The 15,487-nt window shown below is 34.9% G+C and overlaps 1 protein-coding gene across 7 annotated transcripts; it reads left to right on the top strand.

The window, feature by feature from the left end:
• The first annotated feature begins 37 nt into the window (after positions 1–37).
• On the top strand, positions 38–14,662 carry LOC105340415 (tectonin beta-propeller repeat-containing protein 2). Of its 7 annotated transcripts, none has more exons than XM_034468063.2 (18): positions 38–185; positions 1,035–1,313; positions 1,582–1,710; positions 1,857–1,988; positions 3,144–3,301; positions 3,526–3,962; positions 5,056–5,430; positions 5,608–6,790; positions 7,004–7,219; positions 7,452–7,593; positions 7,696–7,894; positions 8,025–8,108; positions 8,358–8,588; positions 9,175–9,186; positions 10,621–10,817; positions 11,271–11,361; positions 11,488–11,637; positions 11,763–14,662. In XM_034468063.2, the coding sequence occupies exons 2-18, from the start codon at positions 1,053–1,055 to the stop codon at positions 11,921–11,923; spliced, it is 4,158 nt and encodes a 1,385-aa protein (XP_034323954.2). In that variant the 5' UTR covers positions 38–185; positions 1,035–1,052; the 3' UTR covers positions 11,924–14,662. The 7 variants fall into 7 exon arrangements, with proteins under 7 accessions (XP_034323954.2, XP_034323949.2, XP_011444745.3 ...); XM_034468058.2 differs by having other exon boundaries at positions 4,489–5,430; XM_034468060.2 differs by having other exon boundaries at positions 43–158; positions 4,489–5,430.
• The last annotated feature ends 825 nt before the right edge of the window (positions 14,663–15,487 follow it).

The raw sequence follows: 15,487 nt of genomic DNA, 5'->3' as shown, positions 1-15,487 counted from the left end.
TCTGAATGAAAAACTAAAAGGATCAACTTAAACAATCATAGTTTGTCTTTTTCTACTGTGATATAACTCAAATTACACATTCCCTTTCCTTGTCATAAGACGTCAGCAAACAAATCTGTGACTGTCACACACAAAAATCGAAAATATGAAGGTTAGAGGTATGGGACACTGTTGACAATGATTAGGTTAGATTTATTTTTTCGTCAAGATCGTTTTCATACTGAAATTTTAATTTTTTTTATACAGATGAAGCATATTGTAGAGAAAAGAACTTTTTCGTTTACTGCTTCATACAATGCATCAGGATGTTAGCTCTCTTTACAGTTGTAAAATGACCAAATTTATGCAAAAATTAGGATTCTTAGACGGTTTACAAGGATTTTAAGACTAAATGATGATACATATTGATCGTCGTTCGAAATTGATAGCCTCAAAATCTTATACTTTTCTTTTACTCTGCAAATTTGTCCAGTTTTATGTCAAAATGCATATAGTCTGCCCCAAGTTATTGCTTCCATCACTTTTTGATGATTTTTAATAAAAATACACATACCTGTGAAAGAAATACAGTTGAAATCGATATAAGGGAATATTTCCAAGATATCTTCATTGAACAATTATCATTTTTCGATCACTCAGAAAAGTTCACAGGAATGAAAACACAATTTTTTTTCGGAGATTTATAATGGGAATTATTTAACTCCTTTCTCCATTCAGAAGTACTTGGGTTACCTTGCGCAATTTTTCAATATTATCATCCGGGCTTAGTAATGGCTGATGCAATGCAAAATCCCTGTACACTTTCTATTTTTGGATGTGTATTGAAACCTGAAGCGGTAGAGGGGGCCTTCTTTCAAAACAGATAATCTGGACATTTTTCATATTAGTGAATGAACATAGTTTCACTGTTTGAGCACAAAGGTATTTATGATTATCGAAATATCAAGCAAAAAGTGGTGGAAGCAAAATCTCAGGACATAGTATAGTTGATGTAAGCGTCTTGATTTCAATCTTGTATATAAAAAAAATACTAGTAGGTAAGCTGTGAGAAAATGACAGAAAATACACAAGGTGGGGATCCTTCAGTAGTGTCCAAAGATCCACCCCCTCACCCAATTCCCAAGGAGCACCGCTCTCTGGATTATCTCTTGTCACAGATCCCGCGCAGAGCCCAGAAAGGACTTCTAACAACCTGCGATCTGATTCTGAAATGTGTGGATGCCAATGCGGACTACATAGCTCTGGGGACCAATGTTGGTGTGATATACCTCTTTGACAGGAAGAAGGAATTGATTGAGAAATTGAAAACACATGTAAGTCTCCATAGATAAATTTACTTAATAGCCTTACACAAATAAGTAATTATGTTGATTTTATTTAGAGAAATACGGTACATGTACTAGGAATTAAAATATCTAATTGAATTGTTGTTGATTTTAATTGTGTACATGTGGTTGGTCTTGATTTTTAAACATGTGCATTTTACTCAAGATTATTGATAAATAATTCGATCCTTATGAGTTTGAATTTTTGCTAAATTTCAGAACCATCAAGTTACACTTTATTATAACTTGTTTACAGTCTAATAATGATGTCATTACAACTATTGCTTTGCACACTGGGCTTGAGAGTCAAGTTGCCATTGGAACAGAGAAAGGAGTTGTATACATATTCCAGCTGCCATCTCACATCCCAGGTCAAAACAAGAAGGTATGTAAGAAATAAACAATTAAATATGAAATAAATGTTGCATTAAGTTTTAAAATCTGTCAAAAGTTATCTAATAGAAATAACTTGCAAGTGATTAAAACATATGTATAATGATTTCTTAATGTTTCTTTTTATATTTTTGTCAGCTTCAGGAATTTGTTGTGCAAGGGTTACACAAGGCACGAGTTACCTGTTCAAAATGGAGTCTGAATGGAATGAAGCTATTTACTGGAGATGACCAGGGACTGGTTGTTTGTACAGAGTTTGATGCATTCCAGGTAATGAACATCAAAAGAATATTTTCTCTATATTTTGGAATCATTATTTAGAATTGTAGATTGCGTATGTACTCCTTACCTACCGTAAATATGGAAATTTTTGCCGTAGATAAATTTTTAGCAAATTTGCGCATGCTCTGCATTTGCAAAAAAAAAATTTCGTAAAAATTAATGAACATTTAAAAAAAAAAGTAAATAAAAATATTGCCGAAGGCTTGTCTCTTCTCTTTACTATATGAACAGGTGTCCGTAAGTAGTAGTCATTTAAAAAACCTGTTTATATACCCAGGTAATTACCACCCAGCTATAACAATCGTGTGGAGAACGGCTTCACTCAGTATCTTTGTTTGACTGGCAACCTTATGTCTATCTTTAGTGTACATGTATACTGATGACACTGCATGCATGCATGATTTATTCATACATATGATATGTACGAGCGTTACGCAGAATTTAGTGGTTTTTTTTTACCACATTCACAGTGTACCAACAGGACACCAAAATTCACAGAATATAAAAATTTGTGCACTAATTTGAATTTCTCGCTTAATGCCGCCAATTTGATGGCATTTTCCTCTCATTCTCGCTCGTTCGACACAGGAAAAACATCACCTGTGTTTGACACGTAACCCTCCGATACTTGTGTACTGTGCACAAACCATAGCATGTGAATGTGTGAATTGCTAAGTGGGATAATTATCTCACTATAAATCCATATCAAGATACCTTTTTAGGTAGTTTTGTTGCATTTACCGCTATCATTGTATATATCGGTAATTTGAACAAGATATAAATTGCATACATTGAAGTTGGTAAAGATATAATTAGAGGCGGCGGTAATATACGATATCTGAAGGTAAGTTATCATTGTGCATGTCAAAATGTGTCGCATTTAATATTTATTTTTGGCGCTGAAGACAAATCGCTAAAATTTAAAACTTAAAAATCAATCTATAGCTTTATGATTTGGATTCGCAAAAATTAATTGACATAAAAATTTCCAGATTTACAGTAAGCATGTACTTGAATAAATGGACAAGAGGCAGGATAAAATAAGATTTCCGGTAAAGTTAGTACAATGTACACAGTTTTAGTATTTAAATAATAAAGCATGGTATGTGTCTATTCTGTTTAAATGATATTAAACTTTTTCAGGGTCAATGTAAATCAGCTGTTGTGCTGTCGGAGGCCGGCTCCAGTGTAGTCCAATTAGACCATGGACATAAGTCACTCCTTGTCTCCACAAAACAGAGGAGCGTGATCTACAAAATGGATGAGAGCACAGTCCAAGTGGGACAAAAGGACAGAAAAATGTACGAAAAACATTTCTCTCCCAAGCTCTTATTTCTCTCTGAAAATTATGTAAAAGCCTTTTTTATCATGCTGTATATGAAAATGAGCAGGGCTTAAAGAAAGTTCACTAGAAAACAATTTGTTGATATTAACATCAGTTTCAACGTATTGTTAAAGTTCAATTGTTATACATGTAAGTCATAAAAATTACAACAACAGAGGTATATGTGTCTTTTAATTCCAGCGCTGGACAATTTGGAGCTTGTTTTATCCCTGCTATGTGTAAGCCAGAGGATGCCCAGCTCTATGCATGTCGACCAGGGGCAAGGATCTGGAAAGCTGACATGAATGGGATAGTCAGCCAAACTTATCTTTACAAAGAACTGCTGAACTCAACTCACCCAGAAATCCAGTTGTTGTTCAAAAATGGAATTCCAGCCAGTAGAGTCTCAGCTGACCATCAGTTCGGGCCGTTGAGTCTCTACATGGAGAAGTATCTCGTGACCTGGAATGATTCCTCCATGTATATTCTGTGCCCTGAGGATAATTCGGTGGTGGGGAGTCAGAGGGCTCTGGGAGCTGTGGTAGATGTAGCCGTGACTGAGGACGAAATCTTCATTTTGAGGAAAAATAATGAAAAGAATCTTATCAGAGTAGCTTTATATCCAGAAAAGAAGGGAGGTAAGTCTGAGTTCTGCAACGTCCTTGAAGGAAAATATTGAATTGACTTTTTATGGTTTTTTGAAAAGTGATATTATTTACGCATTGGGGAAATTTACACTAGTTATGCTGTAAGCCTAAAACCATTTAGAATACACCTGGCGTATGGGGAGAAACCCAAATCTTTGGTGTGGTCAATCACACATCTATTTATTTAATGCCTACACATATTGTTTGACCATAGAAAACACATACTTAACCACCAGTGTAAATAACCACTTATACAGTACATGTATAGGATTTAGATATTGATAAATGCATAAATAAATAATCATCAGCTTCTTTTCTTCATCGAAGTTTGCTTGTTCATACTGCATAAATTTACTATCTTTACATTTTTCTCAAGCATTGTTATTTAAGTCATTGCAGCTTTTATTTGTCTTCATTTTAAGAAACTCTTTTTACTGCTAGAATTTTTTTTCATTTTGTTTATTTTCTTCATGTATCTATCATAAATTTTAGCTTTTTCAATTCTTTCCTGTTTCAGAATCTCTGTATCATAAACTATTGCATGAAAAGGAGAAATATGCTTTAATGCGACAGTCTGCACCGCCCATTGAATCTACACTCCATGTTTCAAACATTCCACAGTCTAGTCAGCAATCACATTCCCCACTTGATTTCATCCAGACCAAACTCAAATCAATGGAGCTAACTGGAGGCTCAGTGAAATCCGGAATTGAGCATTTCCTCTCATCCATGGATCATCTTGAGGACTCTGTTGAGATAACTGAGCACGAGATTGATCATCGAGATCACCCTCAGGCTCAGCCTCCTCAGGATCTTCCTCCCGAGATAAAGCATGTAACAAAACTTCATGAAAAACTGCCTCCAGTTGTCAAGCTGGAAACTCCAGATTTACTGACAATAGAAGTGTTTGGTGATGATATACCTTCTTTTAAGAAAGACACTTCTCAGGACAGTAGCAATAAAATGTCAGATATCCCAACCACTCGCTTTAATCCTTTTCTAAAAGATGATTTGGAGACAGATTCTGTTTCCTGTTCCGCAGATTCTCATTGTGATAATTCTTTTAACAAACATTCTCTTGAAGCCTCTGACAAACTGATACCCAGGGGGCCGTCTAATGCTGTCAGCCAGTCAACAAAAGACAGTAGTCCATCACACAATCTAAGCTTGCCGACAGCTAGTGCTGTCAGCCAGTCAACAAAAGACAGTAGTCCATCACACAATCTAAGCTTGCCGACAGCTAGTGCTGTCAGCAAGTCAACAAAAGACAGTAGTCCATCACACAATCCAAGCATGCCGACAGCTAGTGCTGTCAGCCAGTCAACAAAAGACGGCAGCTCATCACCTGATTCAGTCATACCGACAGCAACTTTGACGGAAGAAAGATTGTCATCTGCAGTTGGAGATGATGATATAGTGTTTAATTCTAAGATTAAAAGACATAAGAAAAAAAAGAAAGGTATTGTTTGAAGATAATGTTTTGTAAAGATCATATTTTAAATGGTCACTCATATCTGATTATGGTGGTTAAATTTTTTGTGATGTAAATCAAATGTTTTGGGTAGATTGTACATTAAAAATACCAATACATTGCTTATACTGGCAAATGTGCATTTTCTCTCCCTTGTCTTCCCAGGATCGAAAGGTGACAGAGAATCGGGACATCCCTCTCATGGAAAGGACCATTTACATGGAAACACGGAGGACAGGATTTCTATTCAAAGTTATGACTCGATTTCTATTCAAAGTGATGCAAGTGAGAGTTCCTATGTGATTGAGGAGCCAAAGTTGATGACTGTTGTTGATTCCGTGGGCAATGTGAAAAAGATCCGGAGTAGGGAGTCATCTCCATCACCAAGTACATGTTGTAAGAAATTACCAAAAGGAGAACAGTCACATCTGGCCGTGCCTTTCCTGGAAAATTCACAGAATTCTGCGTATGATTCTTTAACTAAAAGTTTGGAAAAATTTGAAGAAGAATTGACAAGTCTTGACACAGTAAATAGTCTAAAGAAAAAAGAGGAAGTGAAATTGGAAAATAAAGATCCTGTTTTTGAATCAGCCGAAACACGTATACTGACTTCAGAAAAAGAGAAATTAAGCTCTGAAAAAAGCATAGTGTTAGAACCCAAGGTATTGAAAGAGAAATCCAAAGATGTTTCTTTAGAATCTTCTGTGCTAAAAACTAACGAAACCCAAGTTGCAAAGAGAAGTTCATCATTAGAGAAATTAAATGCAACAATGCAAGTTTCAGATAGCTCATCCTCTGATAATTCTCTCATAATGACATCCGACCAGGGAGTCAGAAGTGTGTTTTCCACTCCAGAGTCCCCTACTGATGACTTTTACACTATGTACCTATCTAACACAAGTGTAACCTCACAGAAGGACGTAAAACATCATCCTCTCCTTCCATCCACAGCAGATAATGAAACCTTGGAGGACGAGGGTACTGATCTTGTAAACAAAGATGACAAGTTTGACCACGAACCTTCATACAAAATAATCAACAGCTGGACAGAGGTGTACACTACAGGCAATGTGGCTTGTCTGTGTCTGACGGATACACACATCTGGCATGTGGACAGAAGTTCAAATCTCTGGTACTGCAGTCTGAACAGTCCAGGATTCAAGTGGCAGAAAGCCAATGGATATGCCAAGATGGTTGCAGTGTCTCGCTCTGGGAGCATTGTGTGGAGACTCTACAAGGATACAGTGTATGCGGGAACAAAGATAGTGGCCAAGCATCCGGAGGGGATGAAGTGGATTGAGGCTGTGCGGGAAGTGCAATATATTTCTGTGGACGAGACCATGGCTTGGTAAGAATTGTTTTAGCAGTAGAGAGAGAGAGAGAGCGAGAGAGAGAGAGAGAGAGAGAGAGAGAGACTAAATTGATTCTTTTGACCTTACATTGGAATGAATTGGTTGGTTGTACTTTAAGAACATGTACTCAGCTTTACAGGCAGTTACCAGACAATTACAGTGACTGTAATAAGTGCATCATGATACATAAATGAATGACTTTATTCTAGGTACATAAAGACAAATGGTGAGGTGGTGATGCAGAAAGGTTTGTCCAGAGACAGGCCATGTTTTAAGGCGCTAAAGATTGCCTGTGACCACAAGCTGATGGAGATTGCCTGTTACAGGGGGGTGGTCATTGGGGTCACTGACCAGTGCCAACTAGTCTACCGGGATGGAATCAGCAAAGACTGCTGGGAAGGAAAATGGTGGAAACAATTAAAATGGTAAAATACATTGAAAGATGTTTTAGATAAATGATATACTAAATGGAATTTAAACTCTAAACTCTTAAACTCTAGGACTTGGTGTCATTTTGATTAAGACTTTGTAACTTTTTTCCGAATCTACAGACTTTGTATGATACGTTAGTTTTGTGTAAATCAAAGAAATACTGAATCTGTGAAATGCAACATAACATTTTGATCTGTGTACATGTAAACGGTCTCTCCATTACAGCAAATCATCCCAAGAAATGCTCTTCAGTGCCATTTCCTTTGGTGTGGATGGCGTTTTATGGGCATTAGATGTCTTAGGGAGAATATGGTTCACCACAGGTGTTACCATGGAAACCCCTACAGGGGATGGAAAGTGGTGGGAGGTATATTCTTTTAAGACGCATAAATATGATAAAAAAAACTGTATTTTAGAAATATGAAATCCCTATTGAATACATTAATGATTTTCATTTTATTAAATGCAGGTTCCAGTCAGTGAAATAGTGGTAAAAGATGTATCAGGAATTGATGCATTGAGATCCCTCGCCCAGAAATTTGATCCCCAGAAGCTTGCCTCCCTCCTCAGCTCACAGAATGCGGGTCTTATCACAGCAGGGAGGTGTGGTGTGTGGGTGTGTCCAGAATTCAAAAACATGATACAAATTTGTAGAGGAGTCATTCAAGGTAATACACCTTTATAATACACATACTCTGTTGTGAAAAGGGTTTTTCTTGGATGTTGGGTAAACAACAAAGCAGAACAGCTGCGTCTGGAAGAACATGCACTATGTTTTTCATTAAACTGTCATTTTAGGACATTTATGGGAGGTAGCAGAGATTCGTGGGATTGCATCCTCTGTCATTTGGAAGTCAGTGTCTGCACAAGCCAGCAATGATGGTAATACATGTACAAATAAAGATAAAGTTGTAAAAACTAGTCATGAGGTATTTAATCAAAGTAATGAAACTGTAGCAGATTTTATCTGTTTACACAACAAAAGTTGAACATGTCTCGTTAAGAATGAACTGCAGCTATTTAAATGCAACAATAGGTTTTGCGTAGATAATTTAAACTTAGTATATGAGCTTGATGCTGAAAACAATTACATCTTCAAACTCTAAGCCATCCTGTTAAAAATTTCCACAGGCTTTATTTGGGCCCTTCAGCCCAATGGGGACATCTACACATTCTCAGCTGGCCTGGAGAAATGCAGCCAGCTGCTGTCTCCCTCCTACAAGAAGCCAATTATCTGTCTGTGTACCTCTCGTGATGCCGTGTGGGTGCTGATGGAGGATGGGGCAATCTTCATACGCAGTGGGGTCAGGCCCAGTAACCCCCAGGGTGTGGACTGGTGCAGATTAGACCTATCACAACTAGGTCAGTAACTGTTTTAAAGCTATTTGGTGTGCAGTCAGTTTCTGTCATCTTAATTTTTTTTTAATGGTCTAACAAGTTTATTGTAATTCAATATTTCAGTATGGTAAATATTGAGTTAAACATGAATATAAAAACACTTACCTGTGGGTTGATTTTGCATAAGGGAAGAAATAAATGAAATATGTTGTACATAAAGTTTAGTCACAGGTATGATGAAAGTGCAGTATGGTGCCAAGTCTTTTGAAACTGTTCATGTTGAGATTAATTTTGCAAAATCTTGGTTAACTTTAAACTAACCATAGATTTCAAAGCATTAGCAAACAATATAATGGCAGTATATGTATTTTGTCCATCAGATACCCATGTCAATGTATCTAAAGAAAATTTGGAAATTTTGAATTATTTTATTCTAGATAAAAAAAAGATTTTCAAAGTGATATCAGTGTTCCTGAAAAATCTATGCATGTTTGATGACTTTATACAGAATGTGTAACTGCTGAAAGATGTTTCTACATGAAATTGTAACAACCGTTGTTTTAGGAACTGTATTAGAGCTGTTTTACTTTAAATAACATGTTCATTTTAGATTTGACTGGATGTAAGAAACTTAATGAATATTACTTATATTATCATATTTCTATCATATATATGCACATACATGTCTAGATACTTCATTCTTCCAGTCTATTCTGTATATCTTCCAAAACTCTCATTATTGTTTTTAAAGAATGAAAAAAAAAATATACAGTGTATACGGAAAATAATCTATGGATGTAATGAAATAGCATATATGGTATGATGTTAAGAAGACTTTTAAGAATTAACCTTTAAAAGAGAGAAGAAACAGGCACTATATATGGTCAGATTTATATATCACTGTAATGACTCTGCATGACTATTCAGTAGTACTAATTACACTTTGGTACCATAATATTCACATTTTCCAGCATATTTGTGATAACACTAAAAATTGATTTTGTAATGTGTAGTCAAATTCATATCATTGATGACTATTTTTAGCTGGGCTCTGCTGAAAGCAGAGTCCTGGCTGTAGGCAGGCAAATCGCCAATATTACTATAAATAGCACAACACTTCAAAAGTAAACAAAACACCAAACAGCGTCAAAGTAAAAGCTTCCGCTATACCAAATAGTTACACAGAGAGCCATGTTTTGTCAAAAGTGTTGGCACTGCATGTGTTTTTATTTTAATTTCAAGAGAACTGTCTATCTTTTTAGTTTTCTTATTAATAACATGTTTTAAATACAAGACTATGCATTTTGGACACATACAATGCGCATGAATTTTCATGAACTTCTTTGCTGCGCGTTGAAGAAATGGGGGTTGAATGTATAACGCTTGTTGCAAAATTCAAGGCAGCAACTGTTAAAATTTTTCTACTAGACAGACATATTATTGTTTATAGCCGCTTACAAAATTTGTTCGCTCTCTGACGCTTTGCCGACATTTAAAGCATGAAAAAGAGAGAGAGAGAGAGAGAGAGAGAGAGAGAGATGATACAACGCATTATACAGCGTCTTTCGCAGCTACTCTGTATGTACAGTATAGTATTTGTTGGTTTCTAAATACACTTGATATGGAGAGAGAGAGAGAGAGAGAGAGAGAGAGAGAGAGAGAGAGAGAGATATTTTTCAGTCTTTACTACACAATATGCATAAAGACACACCAAAAGAGCCCGGCTTTCAGTACTTCAGCACTTTGATTATATTGTACAATTGCTGAAAATTATTTAAATATATTAAGGAATCATTCTTTGTATATTACGAGGTGATCAAATATGATCGGGCGTGATCAAATCTATCATAAAACCTCACTGGGCTTTAATGAATTTGATTACCCCTGACCGTTTTTAATCACCTAAAAATACTCAAAGAATAATTGCTTATTCTTTTAATAAATGCATGGTAAATATTTTTAAGCCTGTAAGAATGAGAATATCATATGGAGCAATGTGTTAAATTATGTTTGAAATGTTACTTGATAGCAGGAAAACGTGTGTATTGATTTTCAGGTGATACAGTGTTGACATCAATCAGCTGTGGGACCCTCAATGTGTGGGCGGTAGACAATCAGGGCATAGTGTACCAGAGAATCGGGGTCAAGGCCCCCACCTCTCACTCCCTCAATGCTGCTTGGCTTCCCGTAGATATGGGCAAGCAGTCCACTACTGTATTCACACACATTGCCACGGGACCCAAAGACTTCATGGTATGAAAGTTTGTTAATAGGCTACATTGCAAAATGTATAAAATAAAATGTATAAATAAAATTTTTAGATATATTTTACATATTTAAATAGTTTCTCGCTTATTTTATATAATAGTTTTTTTTAGTTGATTTTATGAAGAAATGCAATGTACAGTACTGTCTTTCAATTTTTTCTGCAACTATCTATTTTTGGCTATTTTTATGATCATTATATCACAAAATATTTAACATGCAGAAATTCTTTATCAGCTGTTTTATTCCTACAGAAAAATTCATAAATTGCCAAACATGATTTAAGCCAATAAAAATGTTGACAGCTATAGATTTTCTTCCAAATTTGCCAAAAAAAAAAAAATTGATATTGTATACTAATAACTCCCTCTGATTGCAATGTACCTGAAAAATTGCGAACTTATGAAACCAGGCCATGATATTGTACAATGCTTTTTGTAGGTTTGGGCAATAGATAATCGTCGTCAAGTTTATGCCAGAAGAGGTGTTACAGAAAACATGCCAATTGGAGAAGAATGGGTTCATGTTCCAGGTAAATCATTGAGTGCTTTCTTAATTGGTATCATAGATTCCAAATCAAACTTTGAAAGTGTTTGCCATTATTTCTATGTATCTCATTTATATCAATTTTGTCTCAAAATGTATTTTTGCTGCACAGGAACTTTAGCCACTCAATTGACTGTATCCGACACATGTGTGTGGGCGTTGAATCCCAATGGAGAAATCCTCTGTCGCTATGGCATTTCCCTGAAAAATCCCACAGGAGATTACTGGAGAAAAGTCCCAGGTGTCTTTTATCAAATATCAGGTACTTTACAATTTTTAAGTCTTTGGACAATTCTACCAGTAATCAACTTTTAGTAATAAGTTGCAATTACTAACATATTTAATTTTATTCACCATGTACTCAAATATACAAATTAAAATCTATAGTGAGTGACTCGGATCAGATGTGGGGGGTGAGCAAAGAGGGACAACTCTACAAAAGATACACCAAGTGTTTAAAGAAGGGCAGTAACTCTGCCTTGGACCAACTTCTACCCAAGAGAAGCTCCGTCAGTATGTCCAGTGACGATGGTTGGGAGCTGCTATAGGACATCAATACACCGGGGGTCTTGGAGTATATTGTAATTTACCAAATATATATTATAGAATGTTGAATTGGTTTGCAGAAGCTCTACTATAAAGTACATGTGTTCTTATTGTTTGTTCAGATAACTTCAATGCTGTATCATACTTCTTTTTATTCAATCCCTTCTTTACGCATACTTCCTTTTTTTTATAAGTTTATTTTAAAATCAGTACAGTGTTTGATTTTCATTTGAATAAACTACGCCATATTTAGAAGGCCAGATTGATGTTTAGACATGTATGTCCTCAGTAAATAGTAACTGTTAAATATTGATTGGTAGAATTTGAACACATGCATGGTGTACATTCACTCCTTCTTTGAGTTTACTTATACATGTATTTTCAATGGCATAAAGATGGACTGTGATCTTCAAGCAAGTAGTTTTAATGTCTCTCTAATAGACCTACATATGTATTGATCAGGTCTAGTTCTGGTTGCAATAGATAATTAGGTTGTTGTTACTTGATGTGTTTTTGTTTTTATTTATCGTTATTTCTAGTCAAACAGTTTGCTAGCTGTATGCGATATACTAATAATATGTCAATACGCTAATTAAGATGTCATACTGAAAACAGATGTACATTTTTTTAAAACAGAAAATCATGTTTTGTAACATGAAATTTTTAAAATAATAACTTAAGAAATATATTGTTTAAGGAATTATTGCCTTCTAAAACATCCCAATTCAGTTCATTCCATCGATGAAAAAAAAAATGAACAAACATGTACATTCTAACCAGGTCTTGCCATTTTGAATTGTTTTTCTTGTTCTTGTTTGTCAGAGAATTTTATTTAAATGTCTGATTATTCATTACTGTCAATTATATCTTGTTCACATCAATATATTTGCATTTCCATTGTTCTTTCCCACTGTAAGCCCATACGGAGGAGCTGCAATTATTTCTCTATAATCGCAATTGCTCTGTCAGTATACTATGACGTCATCAAGGTGTAACGTTATATATACTTTTCCATGACGTTATAGATTTAAACCACTATACGATACATGATGTGTTTTTCTCCAACTCCATAAAATTGATGTATTTAATATTAAAACCTGTCTTATAATAATATTTTAAAAGAATTACTGTTATAACATATCATCGATTCTGTTAACAAATCATGTGAATTAAAAAGATACATTACAGTCTGAATGATTAATTTTGATGCAATAGCTAAAAGTTAAGGTCTAGGCTAAAACAGGGTATTTGCGAGTGGTAAAATGCAGATATAAGTAATAAACAACGATTATTTAGTGTACATGGCGTTATGAATAGCAACTGCTCTGCTGGCATATTTTCCATGATGCGCTAGCGCGCATCATGGAATATGCCAGCAGAGCAATTGCTATTCATAACGCCATGTTCACTAAATAACGTTGTTTATTTCTTAAATGAAGGGAATTTTGTGGAGCAGTTTGATATGTTTGTTTTTTATTCAATCACATATATACAACATGCAAACTATTCAATACAATGTTTTTGTTTTTGTTAGTGTAGTATTCACAATTTTTATTCATAAATCGGGGTACATGTAGGAGCAAGAACACTCTGAAGAAAAATATACATATATATTTGCATTTCCATTGTTCTTTCCCACTGTAAGCCCATACGGAGGAGCTGCAATTATTTCTCTATAATCGCAATTGCTCTGTCAGTATACTATGACGTCATAAAGATGTAACGTTATATATACTTTTCCATGACGTTATAGATTTAAACCACTTTACGATACATCATGTGTTTTTCTGCAACTCCATTAAAATTGACGTATTTACATGTAATATTATATAAATAGTGCCTGTTTGGGAGGGTAACAGTTGAAATTGACACCCCGAGAAAACCATTGTCAACCGACGCGAAGCGGAGGTTGACAATGGTTTTCGAGGGGTGTCAATTTCAACTGTTATCCTCCAAAACAGGCACTATTTATTTTGTTATACTGAATGTCTTTTTTAAAATTTTTAAGAAAATTTTACTGCTTTTATATAGGAATAACGTGAATTCTACAGCGAACCGTACGCGCATAATTTTCGCGCATGTAATATTTTTTAATGTTACCCGTTGCCAAGTGCGTTGCTAACGCTGAGGGTAATAGTAAATATTATTAACTGCGTCTTAACCAATCAGATTTCAGTATTTAACATGAAAGTATAACAATAAAACATGTTTTTGATAACATTTTAAAGGAATTACTGTTATAACATTCATTGATTCTGTTAACAAATCTATGTGAATTAAAAAGATACATTACAGTCTGAATGTTTACTTTTGATGTAATAGCTAAATGTCAAGGTCTAGGCTATTACAGGGTATTTGCGAGTGGTAAAATGCAAATATAAGTAATAAACGATTATTTAGTGAACATGGCGTTATGAATAGCAACTGCTCTGCTGGCATATTTTCCATGATGCGCTAGCGCGCATCATGGAATATGCCAACAGAGCAATTGCTATTCATAACGCCATGTTCACTAAATAACGTTGTTTATTTCTTAAATATATACCACATGATTAATAGTTCTTTATTTTTACTACTGCAATACATAGCTCTTGTCTCTCTAACTATATATTTCCTTTGGACACTGTGTCAGATCATGTTAATCTAAATTATTTCTGTGATCATATATGCATTACATTCTATATTTTTATTGAAGTGTTAAAACATGCATTGCTATGAAAATAAATTTCCATAAACTTGAAGTATGTTTTTTTTCAATATGATTAATTGAATATTTTCTGGTGAAGTCACTCTCCCCAAAAGTGTATGAAGCTTCCAACTTCAATTCTCTCTATTAAAATAACAAGATTTTTTTACAGCTAATGGCATGCCAAATGCAGACGAAGTAAAGTTATGGTTGCATGAATTGTTTCTGCTCAACAACTGCCCAATTTCAACACACACAACCTTTTATTTTAAAAGAGTATCATAAAAGCAGTATGTAATGTTATACCAGTAATTACAATGGAAAGAGTGAGTCAACTTGTCTACTGTTCTGACGCAGTTAATGCTTCATATTATAGGGTATACAGGGTTTTCAATTCACACTGTAGCAATATAGTTAAAATTTGATCCTTCACGCTCCATATTTGATATGTTGCTGTCAAGGGAAACAAATGATTGTTAAGCCTCATGGGTCTCTCTCTCTCTCTCTCTCTCTCTCTATATACACACACACATATATATATATATATATATATTACTGCCTTTGAGAATAAGGATTAATGGTTACTCAGAAATAGAGTGGACTGAAATCCTTTTAAAATCACAGCAATAGATCAAATACAAGAGCATGAAGGATCTAATTTTAATTAGATTGACACTGTAGTAAACACAACTTTTCTTATAACACACTGGCATTGAGTATGATTTGAATGAAAGTTCTTCACTTTCTTTGAACTCAGTTTTTTTTTTAAATTCATCTTACAATCTAAACTAGTCAAGATTAATTCTCCAAAACTGGGTTGATGTATAAAATGGCAAAAAAATTGGATGGGACAAAATATAAACTTGTACCGGGGATATAT

The sequence above is a fragment of the Magallana gigas genome, chromosome 6 (genome assembly GCF_963853765.1).
Source record: "Magallana gigas chromosome 6, xbMagGiga1.1, whole genome shotgun sequence".
In the NCBI taxonomy this organism is placed as follows: Eukaryota; Metazoa; Mollusca; class Bivalvia; order Ostreida; family Ostreidae; genus Magallana; species Magallana gigas.
Note: the sequence above shows the minus strand (reverse complement) of the source record. Positions and strands in the feature narration are given on the sequence as shown.